The following is a 27,913-nucleotide window of genomic DNA, read 5'->3' on the forward strand; positions in this document are numbered from 1 at the left end:
GCAAGTCAATAGCAAACAGAAAAGCTAAAAATATAACCAGCAAAGTACTATACACATAGGTGATGGGAGAGCCTTAGCTGAAGAAGACTGTGGTGGGGCTCTTTCAGTCACAGCAAGTACCTACTGCGGGACCAGAGCACAGCTGCAGAGGGACTGGGTGTGGGCCAACAGTCGAAATACAGTCAGGGACTTAGAGCACACTTGGAATTCTCAGAAAGAGGGAAAGTCAACGCCACATGCTATGGACAGAAGAAGATGCTGGCACGCATGTAACACTAGGAATGTGGAATTGAAAAGTTTAAATTTAAATCTCGCCACCACCACTTTGTCAGATGTATCACTGCCTTCTACCCATGTCGGTTTTAGGACCTCATCATGATCCCTCTCCTCTTCTACCACCAAGCCACCATGTTGCCCTCCTTCAGCTGTTGGCAGTTTTGTTTCATTGCCATCATAGGTCTCTTCTGATGGTTCACCGCCCACACTCTCATTATTCTCCAATAAAAGTGCTTCGAAATCTTGGAACTCTATCTCTACTACTGGGGCAGGTGGATGGGACATGGAACCCAAGTCATCGTACAGCACCACTGACAGCTCCATGACTTGTGGATGAAACAGCTGTGATACTTTGAATTGTGTGTGAGGGGGTGAGTATGAGTGAGATGAAGACAATTACAGAAGTTTCCATTATATAAAATAAAGAAACTGTCCTTCTTCAAACAGATAAGATGTTCAGGGGTCTATGGCAGGCGCCAGCAGAACAACCGCCCCACGATGTGACAAGTGAAATTCAATTTTCCTAACAGTGTGAAAAGCTAAAGCAAACTGTCTGCCGGCCCTACATACAAAAAGTCATCCGACTAATGAATGACCTCAACAACTACCTTATGGCCTACTCCAAAAACATGCACGTAGGCCCTGACATCCTACCGCGGTGCCACAATCCAAGCACTAGGCACCAACTGCTACTCACCTCTCCCCTGGTGGCAGCACGGACCTGGTACCTACCGGGGCTCCATGTCGCTCTGCTGGTGCTCGTTTGCCACCCCCAGACCTTTGCTCACTCCTCCTCCTCCAGTGCACAGTCCTACTCATGCGAGATTACCAAACAAGGGAATTAGTAATGACCTCAGCTGATGGACATAAGATCGACCATTTTACAAAAACTTTAAACATTGTGACTTCTGCTAACAAATGCTGCTCCTTCTCAGTCCTGTGTGTGTGTGGCTCCCAACAAGCCCCAGGCATTCGAAGGCTACATACCACCATATGTCAACAATGGAGGGTGCTGGAGATGCCAGGATGAGATACTATGAGCATTGGCATTGCTACAAAGAGTCGGAGGCTTCTCCACCCTCTGCCCTGAGGTTCTTTTAGCCCTTATAACCAGTGGATGAGAATCCAGTAGTATTAAGTCTGGGACATGAGCTGCAAGGTGAGTGCTGATGAGTTATAGCCTTATTACGGTGCGGTGCCATGAGACTGATGAGACTGTTATTATATGTGCAGATGCTGCGGAGCTGTGTGCTGATCCTCTCCCTGCTGGGCGCTGCCACAGGTCAGATATGTGATATATAATCTCCTGTACACTGTTATATCTTCATGTGATGATATCCTCCTCTCCTCCTGCAGGACTGTCTATCTGCTATGCTCCTGATGAGTGTTACTCACTCTCTCCTCCGTTTAGTGGCACTGCTGTAAGACCCTTTGCAGCGCTCCCTCTTCCTGTACCAGTTTACTTCTATCTCTACACCCCAAGTCACCCTGACGAGTATGAGGTAAGTCCACGTTATTATATTGCTGTAGATGAATGTTAGCTCATGGGACAAGACAAGTAACTTTCCTGCTGCTAGTAGTGCAATCTATCTGGGATTTTCAACATCCCTGAGATGATGTTACCAATCGTATCTCCTGAGAGACAGTCCTGGATTTTTGGCCGTACACCTGTATCCAGGGCGGCAGGGGGAATGTCCTGGGTCCTCTGGATGCTATTAGAGTTGGGTGCAATGGTAGTGCAGGAAGCCGTCAGCCCCCCTCCCCACCAGGACTATTGAGCCTCTTCCAATGTTGTGTAAGGATTTCATTGCACCTGTCAGCTTCAGAGGGATCGAGTAAAGGGGACTGTAAAGGGGGAGCAGAGGATGGGGGGGGGGGGTCAAAAAGTAAAGGAGGAGAGGTCAATGTGAGGCGGAGGGGAAGCAAAATGTAAAGGTAATGAAAAGAGCAGGGGCCACAGTACGGGTGTTCTTTGTGTGGTCCACTGGGAGGGAGCATTATACAGTGTGGAGAAGCCACAATACTAACAGGGGGCCATGATGTGAAGGTGGGACATGGCTTAGGACATAAATTGTTTTTGTCTCTCAATCACACGCACATTTTGGGAGGTATGGGTACCATAAAGGACGACACCCCTATGGCAGCTGTGAGGCCCCATCATAGACAAAATATGTAATTCCACCATCAATACTAACACATGCGAGGACCATGGGTGAGACCTTCATGGGGAGACAGGTGACATCACTGACTTATGACCTGGGGGTCTGGGTGTCAATCATCACCTGGGGGTCTGCTCCATGAGATTATACCAGTCACTTACATTTATCTGTAATTATTGTATCTTCTCCACCAGGAAATCTTCCCCGACAATCTCTGCAGCTCCGGGTTTAACTTCAACAGAAAGACTAGAATTGTATGTCATGGATTCACAGAAAATGGAAAGGAGCCCTGGATCAGAGATATGTGCCAGGTACAGGACACCCGACTGACCTATTGTCTTAGCCCATTATCCCTAATCATAGGAGCTAAAAATCTTATATCCCATTCACACACAGTGTATTATCACCTGCATCACTGTCTCCAGCAATTCTGATTATACAGCCACAACTAGGGGGAGCTCACTACATACAGATTATACAGCCATCACTAGGGGGAGCTCACTACATACAGATTATACAGCCACAACTAGGGGGAGATAACTACATACAGATTATACACCACCACTAGGGGGAGCTCACTACATACAGATTATACACCACCACTAGGGGGAGCTCACTACATACAGATTATACACCACCACTAGGAGGAGCTCACTACATACAGATTATACAGCCACCACTAGGAGGAGCTCACTACATACAGATTATACACCACCACTAGGGGGAGCTCACTACATACAGATTATACACCACCACTAGGAGGAGCTCACTACATACAGATTATACAGCCACCACTAGGGGGAGCTCACTACAAACAGATTATACACCACCACTAGGGGGAGCTCACTCCAGACAGATTATACAGCCATCACTAGGGGGAGCTCACTCCAGACAGATTATACAGTCACCACTAGGAGGAGCTCACTACATACAGATTATATACCACCACTAGGGGGAGCTCACTACATACAGATTATACAGTCACCACTAGAGGGAGCTCACTACATACAGATTATACACCACCACTAGGGAGAGCTCACTACATACAGATTATAACGCCACCACTAGGGGGAGCTCACTACATACAGATTATACAGCCATCACTAGGGGGAGCTCACTCCAGACAGATTATACAATCACCACAAGGAGGAGGTCACTACATACAGATTATACACCACCACTAGGGGAGCTCACTACATACAGATTATACAGTCACCACTAGAGGGAGCTCACTACATACAGATTATACACCACCACTAGGAGAAGATCACTACATACAGATTATGCACCACCACTAGGGGGAGCTCACTACATACAGATTATACACCACCACTAGGGGGAGCTCACTGCATACAGATTATACACCACCACTAGGGGGAGCTCACTACATACAGATTATACACCAACACTAGGAGGAGCTCACTACATACAGATTATACAGCCACCACTAGGGGAAGATCACTACATACATATTATACACCCACCACTAGGGGAAGTTCACTACATACAGATTATACACCACCACTAGAGGGAGCTCACTATATACATATTATACAGTCACCATTAGAGAGAGCTCCTCACATACAGATTATACAGTCACCACTAGGGAGAGCTCACTACATACACATTATACAGCCACCACTAGGGGGAGCTCACTACATACACATTATACAGCCAACAGTAGGGAGAGCTCCTCACATACAGATTATACAGTCACCACTAGGGGGAGCTCACTACATACAGATTATACAGACACCACTAGGGAGAGCTTACTACATACAGATTATACACCACCACTAGGGATAGCTCACTACATACAGATTATACACCACCACTAGGGGGAGCTCACTACATACAGATTATACAGCCATCACTAGGGGGAGCTCACTACATACAGATTATACAGTCACCACTAGAGGGAGCTCACTACATACAGATTATACAGCCACCACTAGGGGAAGATCACTACATACAGATTATACATCCACCACTAGGGGAAGCTCACTACATACAGATTATACACCACCACTAGAGGGAGCTCACTATATACATACTTTACAGTCACCATTAGAGAGAGCTCCTCACATACAGATTATACAGTCACCACTGGGGGAAAAATATTCACATGCATATAATACAGCCACCACTAGGGGGAGCCCACTCCATACAAATTATACATTCACCACTAGGTGGAACTACTCACATAAAGATTATACAGACACCACTAGGGTGAGATCACTACATACAGATAATACAGTCAACACTAAAGGGAGCTCATTACATACTGATTATATGTTCACCACTATGGGGAGCTCACTACATTCACAACATATGCCACATTATACTGTATACCACCACTAGGGGGAGCTCACTACATACAGGTTATACAGCCACCACTACGGGGAGATCGCTACATACAGATTATACACCAGCACTCGGGGGAGCTCACTACATAAAGATTATACACAACCACTAGGGGCAGCTCACTACATACAAATTATAAAGCCACCACTAGGGGGAGCTTACTACTTACAGATTATACAGCCGCCAATATGGGGAGCTCACTATATACACATTATACACCACCACTAGAGGGAGCTCAATAATTACAGATGACACACCACCACTAAGAAGAACACACTACACACAGATCACTACATGCAGATTATACAGCCACCACTAGGGGGAGCCCACTACACACAGATTATACACCACCACTAGGGGGAGCCCACTACATACAGATTATACACCACCACTAGGGGGAGCCCACTACATACAGATTATACGTTCACCACTAGGAGGAGCTCATTACATATAGATTATACAGCCACCACTAGGAGGAGCTCACTACATACAGATTATGCAGCCACCACTCGGGGGAGTTTACTACATTCAGGTTATACACCACCATTAGGGGGAGCTAACTACATTCACATTATATACCACCAATAGGGGGAGATCACTACATACAGATTATACACTAGCACTAAGGGGAGCTCACTACATACAGATTATACAGCCACCACTAGGGGGAGCTCACTACATAAAGATTATACACAACCACTAGGGGCAGATCACTACATACAAATTATACAGCCAGGACTAGGGGGAGCTCACTATATACACATTATACACCACCACTAGAGGGAGCTCAATAATTACAGATTACACACCACCACTAGGGGAAGCTCACTACATACAGATTATACACCACCACTAGAGGGAGCTCACTATATACATATTATACAGTCACCATTAGAGAGAGCTCCTCACATACAGATTATACAGTCACCACTAGGGAGAGCTCACTACATACACATTATACAGCCACCACTAGGGGGAGCTCACTACATACACATTATACAGCCAACAGTAGGGAGAGCTCCTCACATACAGATTATACAGTCACCACTAGGGGGAGCTCACTACATACAGATTATACAGACACCACTAGGGAGAGCTTACTACATACAGATTATACACCACCACTAGGGATAGCTCACTACATACAGATTATACACCACCACTAGGGGGAGCTCACTACATACAGATTATACAGCCATCACTAGGGGGAGCTCACTACATACAGATTATACAGTCACCACTAGAGGGAGCTCACTACATACAGATTATACAGCCACCACTAGGGGAAGATCACTACATACAGATTATACATCCACCACTAGGGGAAGCTCACTACATACAGATTATACACCACCACTAGAGGGAGCTCACTATATACATACTTTACAGTCACCATTAGAGAGAGCTCCTCACATACAGATTATACAGTCACCACTGGGGGAAAAATATTCACATGCATATAATACAGCCACCACTAGGGGGAGCCCACTCCATACAAATTATACATTCACCACTAGGTGGAACTACTCACATAAAGATTATACAGACACCACTAGGGTGAGATCACTACATACAGATAATACAGTCAACACTAAAGGGAGCTCATTACATACTGATTATATGTTCACCACTATGGGGAGCTCACTACATACACAACATATGCCACATTATACTGTATACCACCACTAGGGGGAGCTCACTACATACAGGTTATACAGCCACCACTACGGGGAGATCGCTACATACAGATTATACACCAGCACTCGGGGGAGCTCACTACATAAAGATTATACACAACCACTAGGGGCAGCTCACTACATACAAATTATAAAGCCACCACTAGGGGGAGCTTACTACTTACAGATTATACAGCCGCCAATATGGGGAGCTCACTATATACACATTATACACCACCACTAGAGGGAGCTCAATAATTACAGATGACACACCACCACTAAGAAGAACACACTACACACAGATCACTACATGCAGATTATACAGCCACCACTAGGGGGAGCCCACTACACACAGATTATACACCACCACTAGGGGGAGCCCACTACATACAGATTATACACCACCACTAGGGGGAGCCCACTACATACAGATTATACGTTCACCACTAGGAGGAGCTCATTACATATAGATTATACAGCCACCACTAGGAGGAGCTCACTACATACAGATTATGCAGCCACCACTCGGGGGAGTTTACTACATTCAGGTTATACACCACCATTAGGGGGAGCTAACTACATTCACATTATATACCACCAATAGGGGGAGATCACTACATACAGATTATACACTAGCACTAAGGGGAGCTCACTACATACAGATTATACAGCCACCACTAGGGGGAGCTCACTACATAAAGATTATACACAACCACTAGGGGCAGCTCACTACATACAAATTATACAGCCAGGACTAGGGGGAGCTCACTATATACACATTATACACCACCACTAGAGGGAGCTCAATAATTACAGATTACACACCACCACTAAGGGGAGCTCACTACGCACAGATTATACAGCCACCACAAGGGAGGAAATACTCACATACATATAATACAGCCACCACTAGGGGGAGCTCATTACCTACTGATTATACAGTCACCACTATGGGGAGCTCACTACATACACAATATATGCCACCACTAGGGGGAGCCCTTACATACAGATTATACATTACCACTAGGTGGAGCCCACTAAATACAGATTATACGTTCACCAATAGGAGGAGCTCATTACATACAGATTATACGTTCACCACTAGGAGGAGCTCATTACATACAGATTATACACAACAACTAGGTGAGCTCATTACATACAGATTATACATCACCACTAGGAGGAGCTCATTACATACAGATTATACAGCCACCACTAAGGGGTGGTCACTACATACAGATTATACAGCTACCACTAGGAGGAGCTCACTACATACAGATTATACAGCCACCACTCGGAGAAGCTTACTACATTCAGGTTATACACCACCATTAGGGGGAGCTAACTGCATACACATTATATACCACCACCAGGGGGAGATCACTACATAAAGATTATACAGCCACCAAGACGGGGAGATCACTACATACAGATTATACACCATCACTCGGGGGAGCTCACTACATACAGATTATACAGTCAACACTAAGGGGAGCTCATTACATACTGATTATACGTTCACAACTAGGAGGAGCTCATTACATACAGATTATACATCACCACTAGGAGGAGCTCATTACATACAGATTATAAAGCCACCACTAAGGGAAGGTCACTACATACAGATTATACAGCCACCACTAGGAGGAGCTCACTACATACAGATTATACAGCCACCACTCGGAGGAGCTTACTACATTCAGGTTATACACCACCATTGGGGGGCTAACTACATACACATTATATACCACCACTAGGGGGAGCTCATTACCTACTGATTATACAGTCACCACTATGGGGAGCTCACTACATACACAATATATGCCACCACTAGGTGGAGCCCACTACATACAGATTACACGTTCACAACTAGGAGGAGCTCATTACATACAGATTATACACCACAACTAGGAGGAGCTCATTACATACAGATTATATAGCCACCACTAAGGGGAGGTCACTACATACATATTATACAGCCACCACTAGGGGGAGATCACTACATACAGATTATACACCACTGCTAAGGGGAGGTCACTACATACATATTATACAGCCACCACTAGGAGGAGATCAATACATACAGATTATACAGCCACCACTAAGGGGAGGTCACTACATACATATTATACAGCCACCACTAGGAGGAGCTCATTACATACAGATTATACAGCCACCACTAAGGGGAGGTCACTACATACAGATTATACAGCCACCACTAGGAGGAGATCATTACATACAGATTATACAGCCACCACTCGGGGGAGCTTTCTACATTCAGGTTATGCACCACCAATAGGGGGAGCTAACTACATAAACATCATATTCCACCACTAGGGGGAGCTCATTACATACTGATTATACGTTCACCACTAGGAGGAGCTTAATACATACAGATATTACAGTCACCACTAGGGGGAGCTCATTACATACTGATTATACATCACCACTAGGAGGAGCTCATTACATACAGATTATACAGCCAACACTACGAGGAGCTCATTACATACAGATTATACAGCCACCAATCGGAGGAGTTTACTACATTCAGGTTATAAACCACCAGTAAGGGGAGCTAACTACATACACAGTATATGCCACCACTAGGGGGAGCCCACTACATACAGATTATACAGCCACCACTAGGAGGAGCTCATTACATACAGATTATACATCACCACTAGGAGGAGCTCATTACATACAGATTATACAGCCAACACTACGAGGAGCTCATTACATACAGATTATACAGCCACTAATCGGAGAAGTTTACTACATTCAGGTTATAAACCACCAGTAAGGGGAGCTAACTACATACACATTATATACCACCACTAGGGGGAGCTCACTACATAATGATTATACAGCCACCAAGACGGGGAGATCACTACATACAGATTATACACCAGCACTCGGGGGAGCTCACTGCATACAGATTGTACAGTCAACACTAGGTAGAGCTCATTACATACTGATTATACGTTTACCACTAGGAGGAGATAATTACAAACCGATAATACAGTCACCACTATGGGGAGCTCACTACACACACAATATGAGCCACCACTAGGGGGAGCCCACTACATACACAATATATGCCACCACTAGGGGGAGCCCATAACATACACATTATACACCACCACTAGGGGAAGCCCACAAAATACAGATTATACATTCACCACTAGGAGGAGCTCATTACATACAGATTACACACCACACTTAGGAGGAGCTCATTACAAACATATTATACAGCCACCACTAAGAGGAGCTTACTACATACAGATTATACAGCCACCACTAGGGGGAGCTCACTACATACAGATTATACAGCCACCACTAGGGGGAGCTCACTACATACAGATTATATAGCCACCACCAGGAGGAGCTCACTACATACAGATTATACAGCCACCGCTCGGGGGAGTTTACTACATTCAGGTTATACACCACCAATAGGGGGAGCTAACTACATACACATCATATCCCACCACTAGGGGGAGCTAATTACATACTGATTATATGTCCACCACTAGGAGGAGCTTATTACATACAGATATTACAGTCACCACTAAGGGGAACTCATTACATAGTGATTATACAGTCACCACTATGGGAGCTCACTACATACACAATATATGCCACCATTAGGGGGAGCCCACTACATAAAGATTATACTTTCACAACTAGGAGAAGCTCATTACATACAGATTATACATCACCACTAGGAGGAGCTAATTAAATACAGATTATACAGCCACCACTAAGGGGAGGTCACTACATACACATTATATACCACCACTAGGAGGAGCTCATTACATACAGATTATACACCAGCACTTGTGGGAGCTCACTACATACAGATTATACAGCCACCACTAGGGGCAGCTCACTACATATAAATTATACAGCCACCACTAGGTGGATCTTACTACTTACAGATTATACAGCCGCCTATATGGGGATCTCACTATATACACATTATACACCACCACTAGAGGGAGCTCAATAATTACAGATTACACACCACCACTAAGGGGAGCTCACTACACACAGATTATACAGCCACCACTAGGGAGGAAATATTCACATACATATAATACAGTCACCACTAGGGGGAGCTCATTACCTACTGATTATACAGTCACCACTATGGGGAGCTCACTACATATACAATATGAGCCACCACTAGGGGGAGCCCACTACATACAGATTATACACTACCACTAGGGGGAGCCCACTACATACAGATTATACACCACCACTAGGTGGAGCCCACTTAATACAGATTATAGTTCACCACTAGGAGGAGCTGATTACATACAGATTATACACCACAACTAGGTGGAGCTCCTTACATACAGATTATACAGCCACCACTAGGGGGAGCTCACTACATAAAGATTATGCACTACCACTAGGGGCAGCTCACTACATATAAATTATACAGCCACCCCTAGGGGGAGCTTACTACTTACAGATTATACAGCCGCCAATATGGGGAGCTCACTATATACACATTATACACCACCACTAGAGGGAGCTCAATAATTACAGATTACACACCACCACTAAGGGGAGCTCACTACACACAGATTATACAGCCACCACTAGGGAGGAAATATTCACATACAAATAATACAGTCACCACTAGGGGGAGCTCATTACCTACTGATTATACAGTCACCACTATGGGGAGCTCACTACACACACAATATGAGCCACCACTAGGGGGAGCCCACTACATACAGATTATACACTACCACTAGGGGGAGCCCACTACATACAGATTATACACCACCACTAGGTTGAGTCCACTTAATACAGATTATACGTTCACCACTAGGAGGAGCTCATTACATACAGATTATACACCACAACTAGGTGGAGCTCATTACATACTGATTATACAGTCAACACTAAGGGGAGGTCACTACATACAGATTATACAGCCACCACTAGGAGGAGCTCACTACATACAGGTTATACAGCCACCACTAGGGGGAGCTCACTACATACACAATATATGCCACCACTAGGGGGAGCCCACTACATACAGATTATACGTTCACCACTAGGAGGAGCTCATTACATACAGATTATACATCCACCACTAAGGGGAGGTCACTACATACAGATTATACGTCCACCACTCGGGGGAACTTACTACATTCAGGTTATACACCACTATAAGGGGAAGCTAACTACATACACATTATATACCACCACTAGGTTGGAAATATTCACATACATATAATACAGTCACCACTAGGGGGAGCTCATTACCTACTGATTATACAGTCACCACTATGGGGAGCTCACTACATACACAATATGAGCCACCACTAGGGGGAGCCCACTACATACAGATTATACAGCCACCACTAGGGGGAGCTCATTACATACTGATTATACAGTCACCACTAGGAGGAGCTAATTACATACAGATTATACAGCCACCACTAGGGGGAGCTCATTACCTACTGATTATACAGTCACCACTATGGGGAGCTCACTACATACACAATATATGCCACCACTAGGGGGAGCTCACTACATACAGATTATACGATCACCACTAGGAGGAGCTCATTACATATAGATTATACACCACCACTAGGAGGAGCTAATTACATACAGATTATACAGCCACCACTAAGGGGAGGTCACTACATACAGATTATGCAGCCACCACTCGGGGGAGCTTACTACATTCAGTTTATACACCACCATTAGGGGGAGCTAGATACATACACATTATATACCACCACTAGGGGAAGCTCACTACATACAGATTATACAGCCACCACTCGGGGGAGCTTACTACATTCAGGTTATACACCACCATTAGGGGGAGCTAACTGCATACAGATTATACAGCCACCACTCGGAGCAGCTTACTACATTCAGGTTATACACCACCATTAGGGGGAGCTCACTACATACAGATTATACAGCCACCAAGACAGGGGGAGATCACTGCATACAGATTATACACCAGCACTTGGGGGAGCTCACTACATACAGATTATACAGCCACCACTAGGGGAAGCTCACTACATAAAGATTATACACTACCACTAGGGGCAGCTCACTACATACAAATTATAGAGCCACCAATAGGGGGATCTTACTATTTACAGATTATACAGCCGTCAATATGGGGAGCTCATTATATACACATTATACACCACCACTAGGGGGAGCTGAATAATTGCAGATTACACACCAGCACTAAGGGGAGCTCACTACATACAGATTATACAGCCACCACTAGGGGGGAAATATTCACATACATATAATACAGCCACCACTAGGGGAGCCCACTGCATACAAATTATACATTCTCTACTAGGAGGAACTACTCACATAAAGATTATACAACCACCGCTAGGGGGAACTTCTTACATAAAGATTATACAGTCACCACTACGGGGAGATCACTACATACAGATAATACAGTAAACACTAGACGGGAGCTCATTACATACTGATTATTCGTTTACCAGTAGGAGGAGCTCATTACATACAGATCATACACCACCACTAGGAGGAGCTCACTACATACAGATTATACACCACCAGTAGGGGGAGCCAACTACATACAGTTTATACACCACCACTAGGGGGAGCCCATTAGATACAGATTATACGTTCACCACTAGGAGGAGCTCATTACATACAGATTATACACCACCACTAGGAGGAGCTAATTACATACAGATTATACAGCCACCACTCGGGGGAGCTTACTACATTTAGGATATACACCACCATTAGGGGGAGCTAACTACATACACATTATATACCACCACTAGGGGGAGGTCACTACATACAGATTATACAGCCACCAAGACGGGGAGATCACTGCATACAGATTATACTCCAGCACTCGGGGGAGCTCACTACATACAGATTATACAGCCACCACTAGGGGGAGCTCACTACATAAAGATTATACACTACCACTAGGGGCAACTCACTACATACAATTTATACAGCCACCACTAGGGGGAGCTTACTACTTACAGATTATACAGCTGCCAATATGGGGAGCTTACTATATACACATTATACACCACCACTAGGGGGAGCTGAATAATTACAGATTACACACCACCACTAAGGGGAGCTCACTACATACAGATTATAAAGCCACCACTAGGGGGGAAATATTCACATACATATAATACCGCCACCACTAGGGGGAGCCCACTCCATACAAAATATACATTTTCCACTAGGAGGAACTACTCACATACAGATTATACACCACCGCTAAGGGTAATTTCTTACATAAAGATTATACAGTCACCACTATGGGGAGCTTATTGCATACAGATAATACAGTCACCACTAGGGGGAGCTCATTACATACTGATTATACAGTCACCACTAGGAGGAGCTTATAACATACAGATAATACAGTCACCACTAGGGGGAGCTCATTACATACAGATTATACAGTCACCACTAGGGGAAGCTCACTACATACAGATTATACACCACCACTAGGGGGAGCTCACTACATACTGATTATACATCACCACTAGGAGGAGCTTATTACATGCAGATAATACAGTCACAATATTCATCTGTAGTGGAGGACTTCCTCAGGGATGAGGAAAGTCACCCCTGAGGAAGTCTCCACTTGGGAGACGGAACGCGTGGGGAGTCCTCCACGTCCTCCACTACTGCATGCCTGCCTGCTGACCACTGACTCGTAAGGTATACTTACTCATTTATCCTATAGCCGCACTATGATTGTTATGGCAGATTTATCTTCATCTGTTCAGGGTCATTAGACATCTTGGGCCTTATTCATCCTTCTATTGTACTTGTATCATACTAGGGGAGGTGTTTGTTTGGTGAACCTTACCTGGTTGTGCCAAACATTTTGACTCATGTATATTTTTTAATTGTTTTTAACCTGTCCTTCATGCCTTGATGGAGTTTTTCTATTGTTGAAATAAAGATTTATCACTTTTTTACATAATTTTGTCTATTGGCACACCTCCACTCTGTATATAGTATTACAGTCACAACTATGGGGAGCTCACTACATACACAATATATGCCACCACTAGGGGGAGCTCACTACATACAGATTATACACTACCACTAGGGGGAGCCCACTAGATACAGATTATACGTTCACCACTAGGAGGAGCTCAATACATACAGATTATACAGCCACCACTAGGGGGAGCCCACTACATACAGATTTTACACCACCACTAGGGGGAGCCCACTAGATACAGATTATACGTTCACCAATAGGAGGAGCTCATTACATACAGATTATAGAGCCACCAGTAAGGGGAGGTCACTACAAACAGATTATATAGCCTCCACTAGGAGGAGCTCACTACATACAGATTATACAGACACCACTAGGGGCAGCTCACTACATACAGATTATACAGCCACCACTAAGGGGAGGTCACTACATACAGATTATATAGCCACCACTAGGAGGAGCTCACTACATACAGATTATACAGCCACTACTCGGGGGAGCTTACTACATTCAGGTTATACACCACCATTAGGGGGAGCTAACTACATACACATTATATACCACCACTAGGGGGAGCTCACTACATACAGATTATACCTTCACCACTAGGGGGATCTCATTACATACTGATTATACAGCCACCACTAGGGGGAGCTCCTCATATACAGATTATACAGCCACCACTAGGGGAAGCTCACTACATACAGATAATAGAGCAACCACTAGGGGGAGCTCACTACATACATATTATAGAGCCACCAATATGGGGAGCTCACTACATACAGATTATAAAGCCACCAATATGGGGAGCTCAATATATACACATTATACACCACCACTAGGAGGAGCTCAATAAATACAGATTATACACCACCACTAAGGAAACTCACTACACACAGAATTTACAGCCACCACTTGAAGGAGCTCACTACATACAGATTATACAACCACCACTAGGGGGGTCTCACTACATACAGATTACACAGCCACCACTAGGGGGAGCTCACTACATACATATTATAGAGCCACCAATATGGGGAGCTCACTACATACATATTATACAGCCACCAATATGGGGGACCTCAATAAATACAGATTATACACCACCACTAAGGAAACACACTACAAACAGAATATACAGCCACCACTAGGGGGAGCTCACTACATACAGATTATACAGCCACCACTAGGGGGAGCTCACTACATACAGATTATACAGCCACCACTAGGGGGAGCTCACTACATACAGATTATACACCACCACTAGGGGGAGCTCACTACATACAGATTATACACCACCACTAGGGGGAGGTCACTACATACAGATTATACAGCCACCACTAGGGGGAGCTCACTACATACAGATTATACAGCCACCACTAGGGGGAGCTCACTACATACAGATTATACACCACCACTAGGGAGAGCTCACTACATACAGATTATACACCACCACTAGGGGGAGCTCACTACATACAGATTATACAGCCACCACTAGGGGGAGGTCACTACATACAGATTATACAGCCACCACTAGGGGGAGCTCACTACATACAGATTATACACCACCACTCGGGGGAGCTCACTACATACAGATTATACACCACCACTAGGGGGAGCTCACTACAAACAGATTATACACCACCACTAGGAGGAGCTCACTACATACAGATTATACAGCCACCACTAGGGGGAGCTCACTACATACAGATTATACACCACCACTCGGGGGAGCTCACTACATACAGATTATACACCACCACTAGGGGGAGCTCACTACATACAGATTATACAGCCACCACTAGGGGGAGGTCACTACATACAGATTATACAGCCACCACTAGGGGGAGCTCACTACATACAGATTATACACCACCACTCGGGGGAGCTCACTACATACAGATTATACACCACCACTAGGGGGAGCTCACTACAAACAGATTATACACCACCACTAGGAGGAGCTCACTACATACAGTTTATACAGCCACCACTAGGGGGAGGTCACTACATACAGATTATACAACCACCACTAGGAGGAGCTCACTACATACAGATTATACAGCCACCACTAGGGGGAGCTCACTACATACAGATTATACACCACCACTCGGGGGAGCTCACTACATACAGATTATACACCACCACTAGGGGGAGCTCACTACAAACAGATTATACACCACCACTAGGAGGAGCTCACTACATACAGTTTATACAGCCACCACTAGGGGGAGGTCACTACATACAGATTATACAACCACCACTAGGGGGAGCTCACTACATACAGATTATACAGCCACCACTAGGGGGAGCTCACTACATACAGATTATACACCAGCACTAGGGGGAGATCACTACATAAGGACTGACCACTTATAACCCCTATAACACCACTAATGTTATACAGTATGAATTCCAGTTTGCTGTAAGTATGAATAAAAAATATTCAAAGACATTCTGCTCTCTTTGCTCCTGATTGTTCTCACTCTTCTTCCTCTCATTCATTTTGCAGGAATTTTCTAAGCACGATGCAGACAACTGCATTGCTGTAGACTGGAGCGCCGCTTCCTCCATGGTTTATGTTCAAGCTGCAAATTCTGTCCGCACTGTTGCAACAAGTATTGCCAATCTTTTGGAAGTGCTGGAAGTGGGTCATGGTCACAACCTAAATGAAATTTTTACTACATACTGGGGCAGATTTACTTACACGGTCCAGTAGCGATCCAGCGGCGCGTTCTCCGACGCTGATTCGGGTTCTGCCGCGATTCACTGAGGTTATGTCCACTAGGTGTCGCTGCTGCGCTCAGGTCCGCCGTAGTTCACCTTCTCCGTCTGGGTGTATGTGAGTGCTTGATCTTGCGACACAATTTTTTTTTTTAGTCGGGTTTTCCGACGGCCACGCCCCCCGATTTCTGTTGCGTGAAAGCCGGCGCCGATGCGCCACTATCCGATCGCGTGCACCGAAATCCCGGAGCAATTCAACGCAAATCGGAAAGATTCTGGAAACCCGATGAAAATGGGCGATTCGGACCCTTAGTAAATGACCCCCAATCAGTCTGTATATGGGACACTATGGAGCTTGGTGTAATACAGGGGACACTATGGTGCTTGGTGTAATACAGGGGACACTATGGTGCTTGGTGTAGTACAGGGGACACTATGGTGCTTGGTGTAGTACAGGGGACACTATGGTGCTTGGTGTAATATAGGGGACACTATGGTGCTTGGTGTAGTACAGGGGACACTATGGTGCTTGGTGTAGTACAGGGGACACTATGGTGCTTGGTGTAGTACAGGGGACACTATGGTGCTTGGTGCGGTACAGGGGACACTATGGTGCTTGGTGCGGTACTTGGGACACTACGGTGCTTGGTGTAGTACAGGGGACACTATGGTGCCTGGTGTAATACAGGGGACACTATGGAGCTTGGTGTAGTACAGGGGACACTATGGAGCTTGGTGTAGTACAAGGGACACTATGGTGCTTGGTGTAGTACAGGGGACACTATGGTGCTTGGTGTAGTACAGGGGACACTATGGAGCTTGGTGTAGTACAGGGGACACTATGGAGCTCGGTGTAGTACAGGGGACACTATGGAGCTTGGTGCAGTACAGGGGACACTATGGAGCTCGGTGTAGTACAGGGGACACTATGGTGCTTGGTGTAGTACAGGGGACACTATGGAGCTTGGTGTAGTACAGGGGACACTATGGAGCTCGGTGTAGTACAGGGGACACTATGGTGCTTGGTGTAGTACAGGGGACACTATGGTGCTTGGTGTAGTACAGGGGACACTATGGTGCTTGGTGTAGTACAGGGGACACTATGGAGCTTGGTGTAGTACAGGGGACACTATGGTATTTGGTGTAGTACAGGGGACACTATGGTGCTTGGTGTAGTACAGGGGACACTATGGAGCTTGGTGTAGTACAGGGGACACTATGGTGCTTGGTGTAGTACAGGGGACACTATGGTGCTTGGTGTAGTACAGGGGACACTATGGTGCTTGGTGTAGTACAGGGGACACTATGGAGCTTGGTGTAGTACAGGGGACACTATGGTATTTGGTGTAGTACAGGGGACACTATGGTGCTTGGTGTAGTACAGGGGACACTATGGAGCTTGGTGTAGTACAGGGGACACTATGGTGCTTGGTGTAGTACAGGGGACACTATGGTACTTGGTGTAGTAAAGGGGACACTATGGTACTTGGTGTAGTACAGGGGACACTATGGTGCTTGTTGTAGAAAAGGGGACACTATGGTGCTTGGTGTAGTACAGGGGACACTATGGAGCTTGGTGTAGTACAGGGGACACTATGTTGCTTGGTGTAGTACAGGGGACACTGGTGCTTGGTGTAGTACAGAGGGGACACTATGGAGCTCGGTGTAGTACAGGGGGTTGAGGGATAAAAAATAGGAAACACGGAGGATGGCGCCTCGGGTGATAACGTTTGGTAAGCGTTGGTAGTTTGAATGAAGAATAGAGGGTGCTCACCTGGTTTATTCTTGGTTTTTAGGCATGTATATTAGAGTACGGTCCAAGTGTTCCAGGCGATGAAGTATCAGATGGTGGTTATCCTTTGTGGAGTTTTAGGTATCTATATAGGTTTCTAAATCGGTTTCTGACAGGTACAATTCTAGGGTTCGTTATACCAAATATGCAGCTACCACAACTCTAAAGGGCCGGGATCCCAATAGGGTCCGGAGAGATAATAGGAAGAAATTTGCAAAAAGGAGAGTTCACGTGGAGCGCTATTGGAAATAACTTACCCAAATTTGAAATATACCAATGTTGAAACCAAATAAAGATTTATCAAAGAATTTTAATATTATTTTCTTAAAAAACAGATAAAAAATAAATAAATAAATCTTACAGACAAAGTCCAAATGACGCGTTTCGGGTCGCAGACCCTTTCTCAAATACAGGACATATATGAATAATCAGATCAATAATGCAGTCTTTAAATACAAAATGAGTGTGTACTTACAATTGCCATGCTGTGCGGTGAATGGGTAGGGAAATGGCGCGATAAGCGGGTTTTTGGCGCGCTGACGGCCCGGAGCCGGGCGACGCATGCGCAGAAAATTTGTGTTGAAAGATGTTGCCGGAGTTACCGGAAGTAAAGCGTGGTGAGTGGTAGTCTTGACAACGGAGCATGCGCTCTCGCAGCTCCTGGTATGTAATGTTACGCGCAAAACAATAAATGTTAAGCAAGTAATCTATGCGCATGTCAGGATTTATCGTTAGTTAAAGGGTGGGGGGCACAAAAAATTAGCTTTAGATAAATAATGAACGGAATAGAGAATAATAAAGGTTGGCACGATCTGGGGTAATTAAAATAACATTGGGCTGATGTCGGAATAATATACTTTTGGTAATAGGAGTTTCCAAGTAGTTATAATACTGGGACTAATATAAACATTAATTTAGGAATAAATAATCAATATCAATTCACAGAATAATTAATTAAATAAATAAATGTAAGAGTAAAATGAGTACCAAACCGTAAATACATAAATAAATAATTAATACATAGTAAAAAATCTCATGAATGGTGAGAGGACTATGTTAAAAAAGGATATTATCAAAATTAAGAAGAAGGTGATAAAAAATTTTGTATAGTAACATATATAAATGCATAATAATAAGTACATGCAAAAAAATTTTGTATCCATATATATTCATATTCATATTCAAATACACTCAAGATTAGAAAGTATTGGATTATGATAAGATGGCCGGAGGGTAAGATAATATTTGTCTCAGAATACATTTTCTAGGCTTTCGTTTAATCCTGTGGGTGTCAGGCATTGTAATTTAAATATCCAAAACATTTCTCTTTTTTTCAGGTAGTTAAATCTCTGAGGTGTATTGGATTTTATGTGCTCAATGGGTGTGATGTTGAAATCACTCATGTTGCAACTGTGATGGGTGGCTGCATGGCGTGAGACACTATGTAGAGCAAAACCTTTTTCTATGTTTTGTCTATGTTTGTTAAGTCTCTCCCTCAATGGTTGAATGGTGCGTCCAATGTACTGAAGCTTACACTTGCATTCCAACAAGTATATAATGTATTTAGAGCTACAATTGAGGAAGCTCTTAATAGGGTAAACTTCTCTAGTGACTGTAGACATAAAGTCCCTTCGTCTATGTGTGATCGAGTCGCAGCATTTGCAACCATTGTGACCGCATTTGTAACTTCCTAATAATTTGGGAAAGAAAGAAGATTGCACATTAGTAGTGGCTACTTCCGGCCGAAGGCGGCTAGGTGCCAAAATATTCTTCAGGGTTTCTGACCTTCTGAAGGTAACTTGTGGTTTTTTGGGAATAGATTCCCTCAGATAGGGGTCGTGCATAAGAATTTCCCAATTTTTATTTAGGATTGCGCGGATCCTTTGACTGTCAGTTGAGAAAGTCGTTATGAAGTTGACGTTATGGGGATTTTTGTTCGTGTCTTTATTTTTAGGAACTAGACAAGTTTCTTGTGAAAGGGCTCCTGCTTTCTTGACAGCTGTTTGGATGAGAGAAGTGGGATATTTCTTTGCTTTAAAACGTTTAGTTAAAATGGCACTCTGATCAACATAGTCTTTATCGTCCGTACAATTTCGCCGAATTCTCTTATATTGTCCATAGGGTACGTTTGTGAGCCATTTTTTAAAATGACTACTGCTAAAATCTAAAAAACTGTTGCTATCAACTTGCTTAAAAAACGTTTTTGTTTTGATGTCCCCGTCTGGAGTGTGGAAGACGACAACATCTAAAAATTCGGCATTATTCTTGGTAATATTACAGGTAAAATGAAGACCCCAGGAATTCTCATTGATGTCTTTGATAAAATTCATAGCCTCTTCTTCCGTACCATTCCAAATAATAAAAATGTCATCAATAAATCTTTTATAGAAATAGCAGTGTGAGTAGGATGTATGTTGGTAGATGACCTGTTCTTCAAAAAGTCCGACAAATATGTTCGCAAAGCTGGGGGCGAATTTACTCCCCATAGCTGTGCCACGTTTCTGTAAAAAAATCTTATTAAGGAAGGTGAAGTAGTTGTGTTCAAGGATAAATTTAGTAGCCTGTAACAAAAAGTTGGCCTGTGCTTTACCTATTACGGGATCTTTATCTAAAAAGTGGGAGATGGCGTGTATTCCTAAATCATGTGGTATGTTGGTGTACAGTGATGATATGTCCATTGTAATGAATAAGAAGGAGTTATCCCATTTACGTGTGATTATTTGTTTGATTAAATCAGAAGTGTCAAGTAAGAATGCATCCAAAGATCTTACATATTTTTGCAGGTAGAGGTCGACATAATGTGACAGGTTAGAGGTCAGAGATTCTATGCCTGCAATAATTGGCCTCCCGGGGGGTTTTGTCTGATGTTTGTGTATTTTTGGTAAATGGTAAAAATGTGCAACGGCAGGTTCTTCAATCTTCAGGTATTGATGTTCTTTTTTATTTAAGATTCCAGAGGAGAGACCTTCGTCAAGAAGTCTATACAATTCTTTCTTAAATGTCGGAGTGGGATCGGTTTCAAGTTTGGAATAAAATTCAGTATCAGATAAAAGTCTCATTGCTTCTGTTACATAATCCGCCCTATTCTGTAGCACTATGCCTCCTCCCTTATCCGCTGACTTGATTACTAAGTCATCTATTGAGGACAGATTTTTTAGTGCAGTCCTTTCTTTTAGAGTAAGATTGCTCTTTTTGGGAGGTAATTTATTCTTGTCAGCTAGGGAGTACATATCATGAAATTCTGTTGAGACAAGAGTGTAAAACGTCTCAACGTAATTGCCCTTATGGTGTGATGGGTAGAAAGTTGATTTAGGTTTTAGGTTAGTGTGCACAGGGATCACCCTATCAGTACCGTCAGTCGTGTCTAGTACAATATCATTAGTATTGTGATGTGATTTTCCTTCTTTATTTTCACTAAGAAGATTAAAATGTCTTTTTAACGTTAAGTTCCTAATAAATCTGTTAAGGTCTATAAACAAATCAAATTTGTTAGAACGTTTGGTAGGGCAATATGATAGACCCTTCTGAAGTACTTTCGTCTCGTATGTAGACAAAGGGTGTGAGGATAGATTAAATATTTTTACAAGATCCGTATTCTCTTTTTCCTTTTTGTCTATTGGAGCTATGGTTTCAATTATCTGATTTTCTTGTTCTTTGGTGTCTCGATAAGAGAATCTTCCTCTGATGATGCTGTCCCTGTGTCTAGTTCTTCCTCCTCTTGTTCCTCTCTTACTGCATTTTTTCTTTTTAGGGAGAGGGGGGGTGCCGGGTATATTGTTTCCTTTAGAATTGGTTTTATTGCATATTGTTGTAATGGGAAATTCGTCATTTCCCCTGGAAGTCCTAAAAAAGATATGGTTTCGTTGAATGAAGGACCATCTAGGTTTTGTGAAGGTTCTATGGGTAATTTTATTACATTATTACTATTTAGAGGGGTATAGAATTGTTGTGGGGGGTCATCATTAGGACTACTAGGAGGAGGACTATTATCGTGGATGGTGAGGATGGACTCATTCAATTCACTGGAAGGGAATTTCCCTGATGGTAGGTTGGGTTTAGGGTAATTGTTATTGGGAAGTGTGAGTTCGTCAAAGTTTAAGGCAGGTTTAGCTCCTGTGTTCAGTTTCGTATGAGTGACCTGTTTGTCTTGGGTAGTGGGCCCTATAGTCTTATGGTTCATGTTGAGAGTGGGTTTAATTAATCTGGCTGTGGGGGGGTCTTTTTTGGGGGGCCTTACACTGTACGTATTCCTGGTGTTAGTATTCGGGGTGATTCTGGGTTTAGTATTTTGGTATAGGTGAGGGGGTATGAATTCTTTTCTATGATATCTAGAACGAGTATTATTGGTATGTTCGTCAGTGCTAGGATTTCTATCCTTATTTTTGTTCTTAGTCCAGTATTTAATGTTTCCAGTGTTGAAATCATTTCTGTCTCTATCTAGTTTCCCCACTTTTTTCTCTAAAATATCTTTTTCGTACTGTTCTATGTTAAGTGTAAGTTTTTTATAAAGTTTGTTGTAAATAGTGCTTTGCTCAAAGGGTTGTAATTTGGATAAAATTTCTTCAATAACGGGTGTACAGTTTTTTGACAGTGACAAACGCTTGATACAGAGACATTTCAAAAGTGTAATGGAGCATTCATGTAATATATTGTCCCATTCTTTTATGAATAGAGGGTCATTCTTAAAAGCTGGTTCAGGGTGCAGACGTAGACCTCTCGGTATGATGTTTTCTGAGAGATAGGTATCCAAAAACAGTTTATCTAAATGGTGTTGAGATTCGGTCTTCATATGTTTCTCAAGGTCAAAGAATAAATGTTCTATATGTTTAGCATCAGGTTGTGGTTCACTTACAGTTTCACAAGTTTTGGTCCTTTCTTCCAACGTAGTTCTGGTGTAGAATGAGAAAGCTTGCTCTCTTTCTCGGAATCTTCTCTCAAATCTTGACATGTTTTCAACAAAGGGATCCGATATCACCCTGTCAGCCGAAGTAACCTCTGCGTTCCGTAGGTCCGAGTTTACAAGTAAACCGGAAAAAACTGAGGGTTGAGGGATAAAAAATAGGAAACACGGAGGATGGCGACTCGGGTGATAACGTTTGGTAAGCGTTGGTAGTTTGAATGAAGAATAGAGGGTGCTCACCTGGTTTATTCTTGGTTTTTAGGCATGTATATTAGAGTACGGTCCAAGTGTTCCAGGCGATGAAGTATCAGATGGTGGTTATCCTTTGTGGAGTTTTAGGTATCTATATAGGTTTCTAAATCGGTTTCTGACAGGTACAATTCTAGGGTTCGTTATACCAAATATGCAGCTACCACAACTCTAAAGGGCCGGGATCCCAATAGGGTCCGGAGAGATAATAGGAAGAAATTTGCAAAAAGGAGAGTTCACGTGGAGCGCTATTGGAAATAACTTACCCAAATTTGAAATATACCAATGTTGAAACCAAATAAAGATTTATCAAAGAATTTTAATATTATTTTCTTAAAAAACAGATAAAAAATAAATAAATAAATCTTACAGACAAAGTCCAAATGACGCGTTTCGGGTCGCAGACCCTTTCTCAAATACAGGACATATATGAATAATCAGATCAATAATGCAGTCTTTAAATACAAAATGAGTGTGTACTTACAATTGCCATGCTGTGCGGTGAATGGGTAGGGAAATGGCGCGATAAGCGGGTTTTTGGCGCGCTGACGGCCCGGAGCCGGGCGACGCATGCGCAGAAAATTTGTGTTGAAAGATGTTGCCGGAGTTACCGGAAGTAAAGCGTGGTGAGTGGTAGTCTTGACAACGGAGCATGCGCTCTCGCAGCTCCTGGTATGTAATGTTACGCGCAAAACAATAAATGTTAAGCAAGTAATCTATGCGCATGTCAGGATTTATCGTTAGTTAAAGGGTGGGGGGCACAAAAAATTAGCTTTAGATAAATAATGAACGGAATAGAGAATAATAAAGGTTGGCACGATCTGGGGTAATTAAAATAACATTGGGCTGATGTCGGAATAATATACTTTTGGTAATAGGAGTTTCCAAGTAGTTATAATACTGGGACTAATATAAACATTAATTTAGGAATAAATAATCAATATCAATTCACAGAATAATTAATTAAATAAATAAATGTAAGAGTAAAATGAGTACCAAACCGTAAATACATAAATAAATAATTAATACATAGTAAAAAATCTCATGAATGGTGAGAGGACTATGTTAAAAAAGGATATTATCAAAATTAAGAAGAAGGTGATAGTACAGGGGACACTATGGTGCTTGGTGTAGTACAGGGGACACTATGGTGCTTGGTGTAGTACAGGGGACACTATGGTGCTTGGTGTAGTACAGGAGACACTATGGTGCTTGGTGCAGTACAGGGGACACTATGGAGCTCGGTGTAGTACAGGGGACACTATGGTGCTTGGTGTAGTACAGGGGACACTATGGTGCTTGGTGTAGTACAGGGGACACTATGGTGCTTGGTGTAGTACAGGGGACACTATGGTGCTTGGTGCAGTACAGGGGACACTATGGTGCTTGGTGTAGTACAGGGGACACTATGGTGCTTGGTGCAGTACAGGGGACACTATGGTGCTTGGTGTAGTACAGGGGACACTATGGTGCTTGGTGTAGTACAGGGGACACTATGGTGCTTGGTGTAGTACAGGGGACACTATGGTGCTTGGTGTAGTACAGGGGACATTATGGTGCTTGGTGTAGTACAGGGGACACTATGGAGCTTGGTGTAGTGCAGGGGACACTATGGTGCTTGGTGTAGTACAGGGGACACTATGGTGCTTGATGTAGTACAGGGGACACTATGGTATTTGGTGTAGTACAGGGGACACTATGGTATTTGGTGTAGTACAGGGGACACTATGGAGCTTGGTGTAGTGCAGGGGACACTATGGAGCTTGATGTAGTACAGGGGACACTATGGTGCTTGGTGTAGTACAGGGGACACTATGGTGCTTGGTGTAGTACAGGGGACACTATGGAGCTTGATGTAGTACAGGGGACACTATGGTATTTGGTGTAGTACAGGGGACACTATGGTATTTGGTGTAGTACAGGGGACACTATGGAGCTTGGTGTATTGCAGGGTACACTATGGAGCTTGATGTAGTACAGGGGACACTATGGTGCTTGGTGTAGTACAGGGGACACTATGGTATTTGGTGTAGTACAGGGGACACTATGGAGCTCGGTGTAGTACAGGGGACACTATGGTATTTGGTGTAGTACAGGGGACACTGTTGGTTTGGTGAAAGACTAGATGTTGCTTAGTGCAGTAGCTCTTATACTTAGTGTGGAGTAGGGGGCGCTCTCACTCCTGGGCCTGTCATTGGGGGTCATTTACTCATGCCCGATTCGCGTTCTCCCGACGTGTTACCCGAATATTTCTGATTTGCGCCGATTTTCCCTGTATTGCCCTGGGATTTTGGCGCACGCGATCGGGTTGTGGCGCAACGGCGCTGGCGTGCACGTGGCGGAAATCGGGAGGACGTGGCCGATAGAAAACCCGATGGATTCGGAAAAACCGCCGCATTTAAAAAAAAAAAGTGTTGCGGGACACGCGCTTACCTTCACCAGGTATAGGCTCGTGCATTCCGGCGGACCTCGGGGAACTTCAGCGCAGCAGCGACATCTGGTGGACGGCGGAGGAACTGCCTTAGTGAATCGCCGGAAGACCTGAATCCACCGCACAGAATGCGCTGCTGGATCACGAATGGGCCGGGTAAGTAAATCTGCCCCAATGTCTCTAACATGATCTCGACTGGTTGTTATCTTACAGGTGACATATGGCTATTCTTCTGCATGTCATCTTATCGGACACAGTCTCGGAGCGCACGTCATGGGGTTTGTTGGAAAGTATAGAAAAAACATTTTTCGGATCACAGGTGAGGAGTCTGTGATGCTACTGCCCCAGTGACGTCTTCTCTCTCCCATTATACACTTTCCTTTTAAGGCTCTTTCTTACTCTTATAATATATTCTCTAGAGCGCAGTAATGGGACGTGTGCTATGGTTGTACGTCCGCTATGGCACTAATCAAAATCCCATGTGCTACTGAATTCTGTTGTCCAGTGTCACAATGAAAATGGAGAATCACATATCTCACCAGGTTTTATGACAAATAACACATTTGCTGGTTTCTGTAATGTTAAATATCTGTTACCCGCATCTTCCCTTCAGTGCAGCCCTTTCTTCGGAGTTTGTGTTACTCACTGACATCAACTCTGCCATGGTCTACAGACTCTGGGATCTCTCACTCCCTCTCCTGCTCCTGTGAGCTGTCAGCTGCACCAGTATCGGAATGTGTAGCAGGAGTCCGCTGGGTCCTAGAGGCAGATTGTAACACTGTAGTAGCGTGGAAGCCACTTCCTTGGAGGTCATGTTATTGCCTACGGCTGTATCACTTGGTTTCAAGTAGATGGCAGAAATATAGGGGCAGATTTACTTACCCGTCCTGTCGTGATCCCCGCCGTGCGTTGTCAGACGAAGATTCGGAGCTGCCACGATTCACTAAGATCTTGCTTCCAATTTCCTGCATCTGTCGCTTCTCCGCTGAGGTCCCCGGAGTTCACCTTCTTCTTCCTGGTGCATGTGATCGCGTGCGCCATAAACCCGTGGGAATTCAGGGCAAAATGGAAAAGAATTGCGAAACCCGACGAAAATGCAGCGTTTGGACACTTAGTAAATGTGCCCCATAGTCTCTATAGAGTAGTAGCTTTCTCCCAATCTGTTTGACGATCCTGTAAGTATGGCTATACGGCTAGACGCGTTTCGGGGTGTCTAACCCCTTTCTCAATAGCTCTTGGTCTCTAGACTGTGGCGGAGTTGATGTCAGTGAGTAACACAAACTCAAGTCAAGAGAGAGAGTGGGACAAGCTCCCCTTATATACAG

At 43.8% G+C, this 27,913-nt stretch overlaps 1 protein-coding gene across 1 annotated transcript in view; it reads left to right on the forward strand.

The window, feature by feature from the left end:
* Positions 1 to 1,341: 1,341 nt before the first annotated feature.
* Positions 1,342 to 27,913, forward strand: part of LOC140105769 (inactive pancreatic lipase-related protein 1-like) — a 41,765-nt gene continuing 15,193 nt past the window's right edge. Inside the window, exons 1-6 of the mRNA XM_072129847.1 lie at positions 1,342 to 1,435; positions 1,510 to 1,558; positions 1,633 to 1,778; positions 2,630 to 2,746; positions 17,005 to 17,139; positions 26,802 to 26,907. Coding sequence (XP_071985948.1) covers positions 1,424 to 1,435; positions 1,510 to 1,558; positions 1,633 to 1,778; positions 2,630 to 2,746; positions 17,005 to 17,139; positions 26,802 to 26,907 — 565 coding nt within the window. The 5' untranslated portion in view covers positions 1,342 to 1,423. The remainder of the gene's footprint in view (positions 1,436 to 1,509; positions 1,559 to 1,632; positions 1,779 to 2,629; positions 2,747 to 17,004; positions 17,140 to 26,801; positions 26,908 to 27,913) is intronic.

Source organism: Engystomops pustulosus, chromosome 11 (genome assembly GCF_040894005.1).
Source record: "Engystomops pustulosus chromosome 11, aEngPut4.maternal, whole genome shotgun sequence".
Lineage (NCBI taxonomy): Eukaryota > Metazoa > Chordata > Amphibia > Anura > Leptodactylidae > Engystomops > Engystomops pustulosus.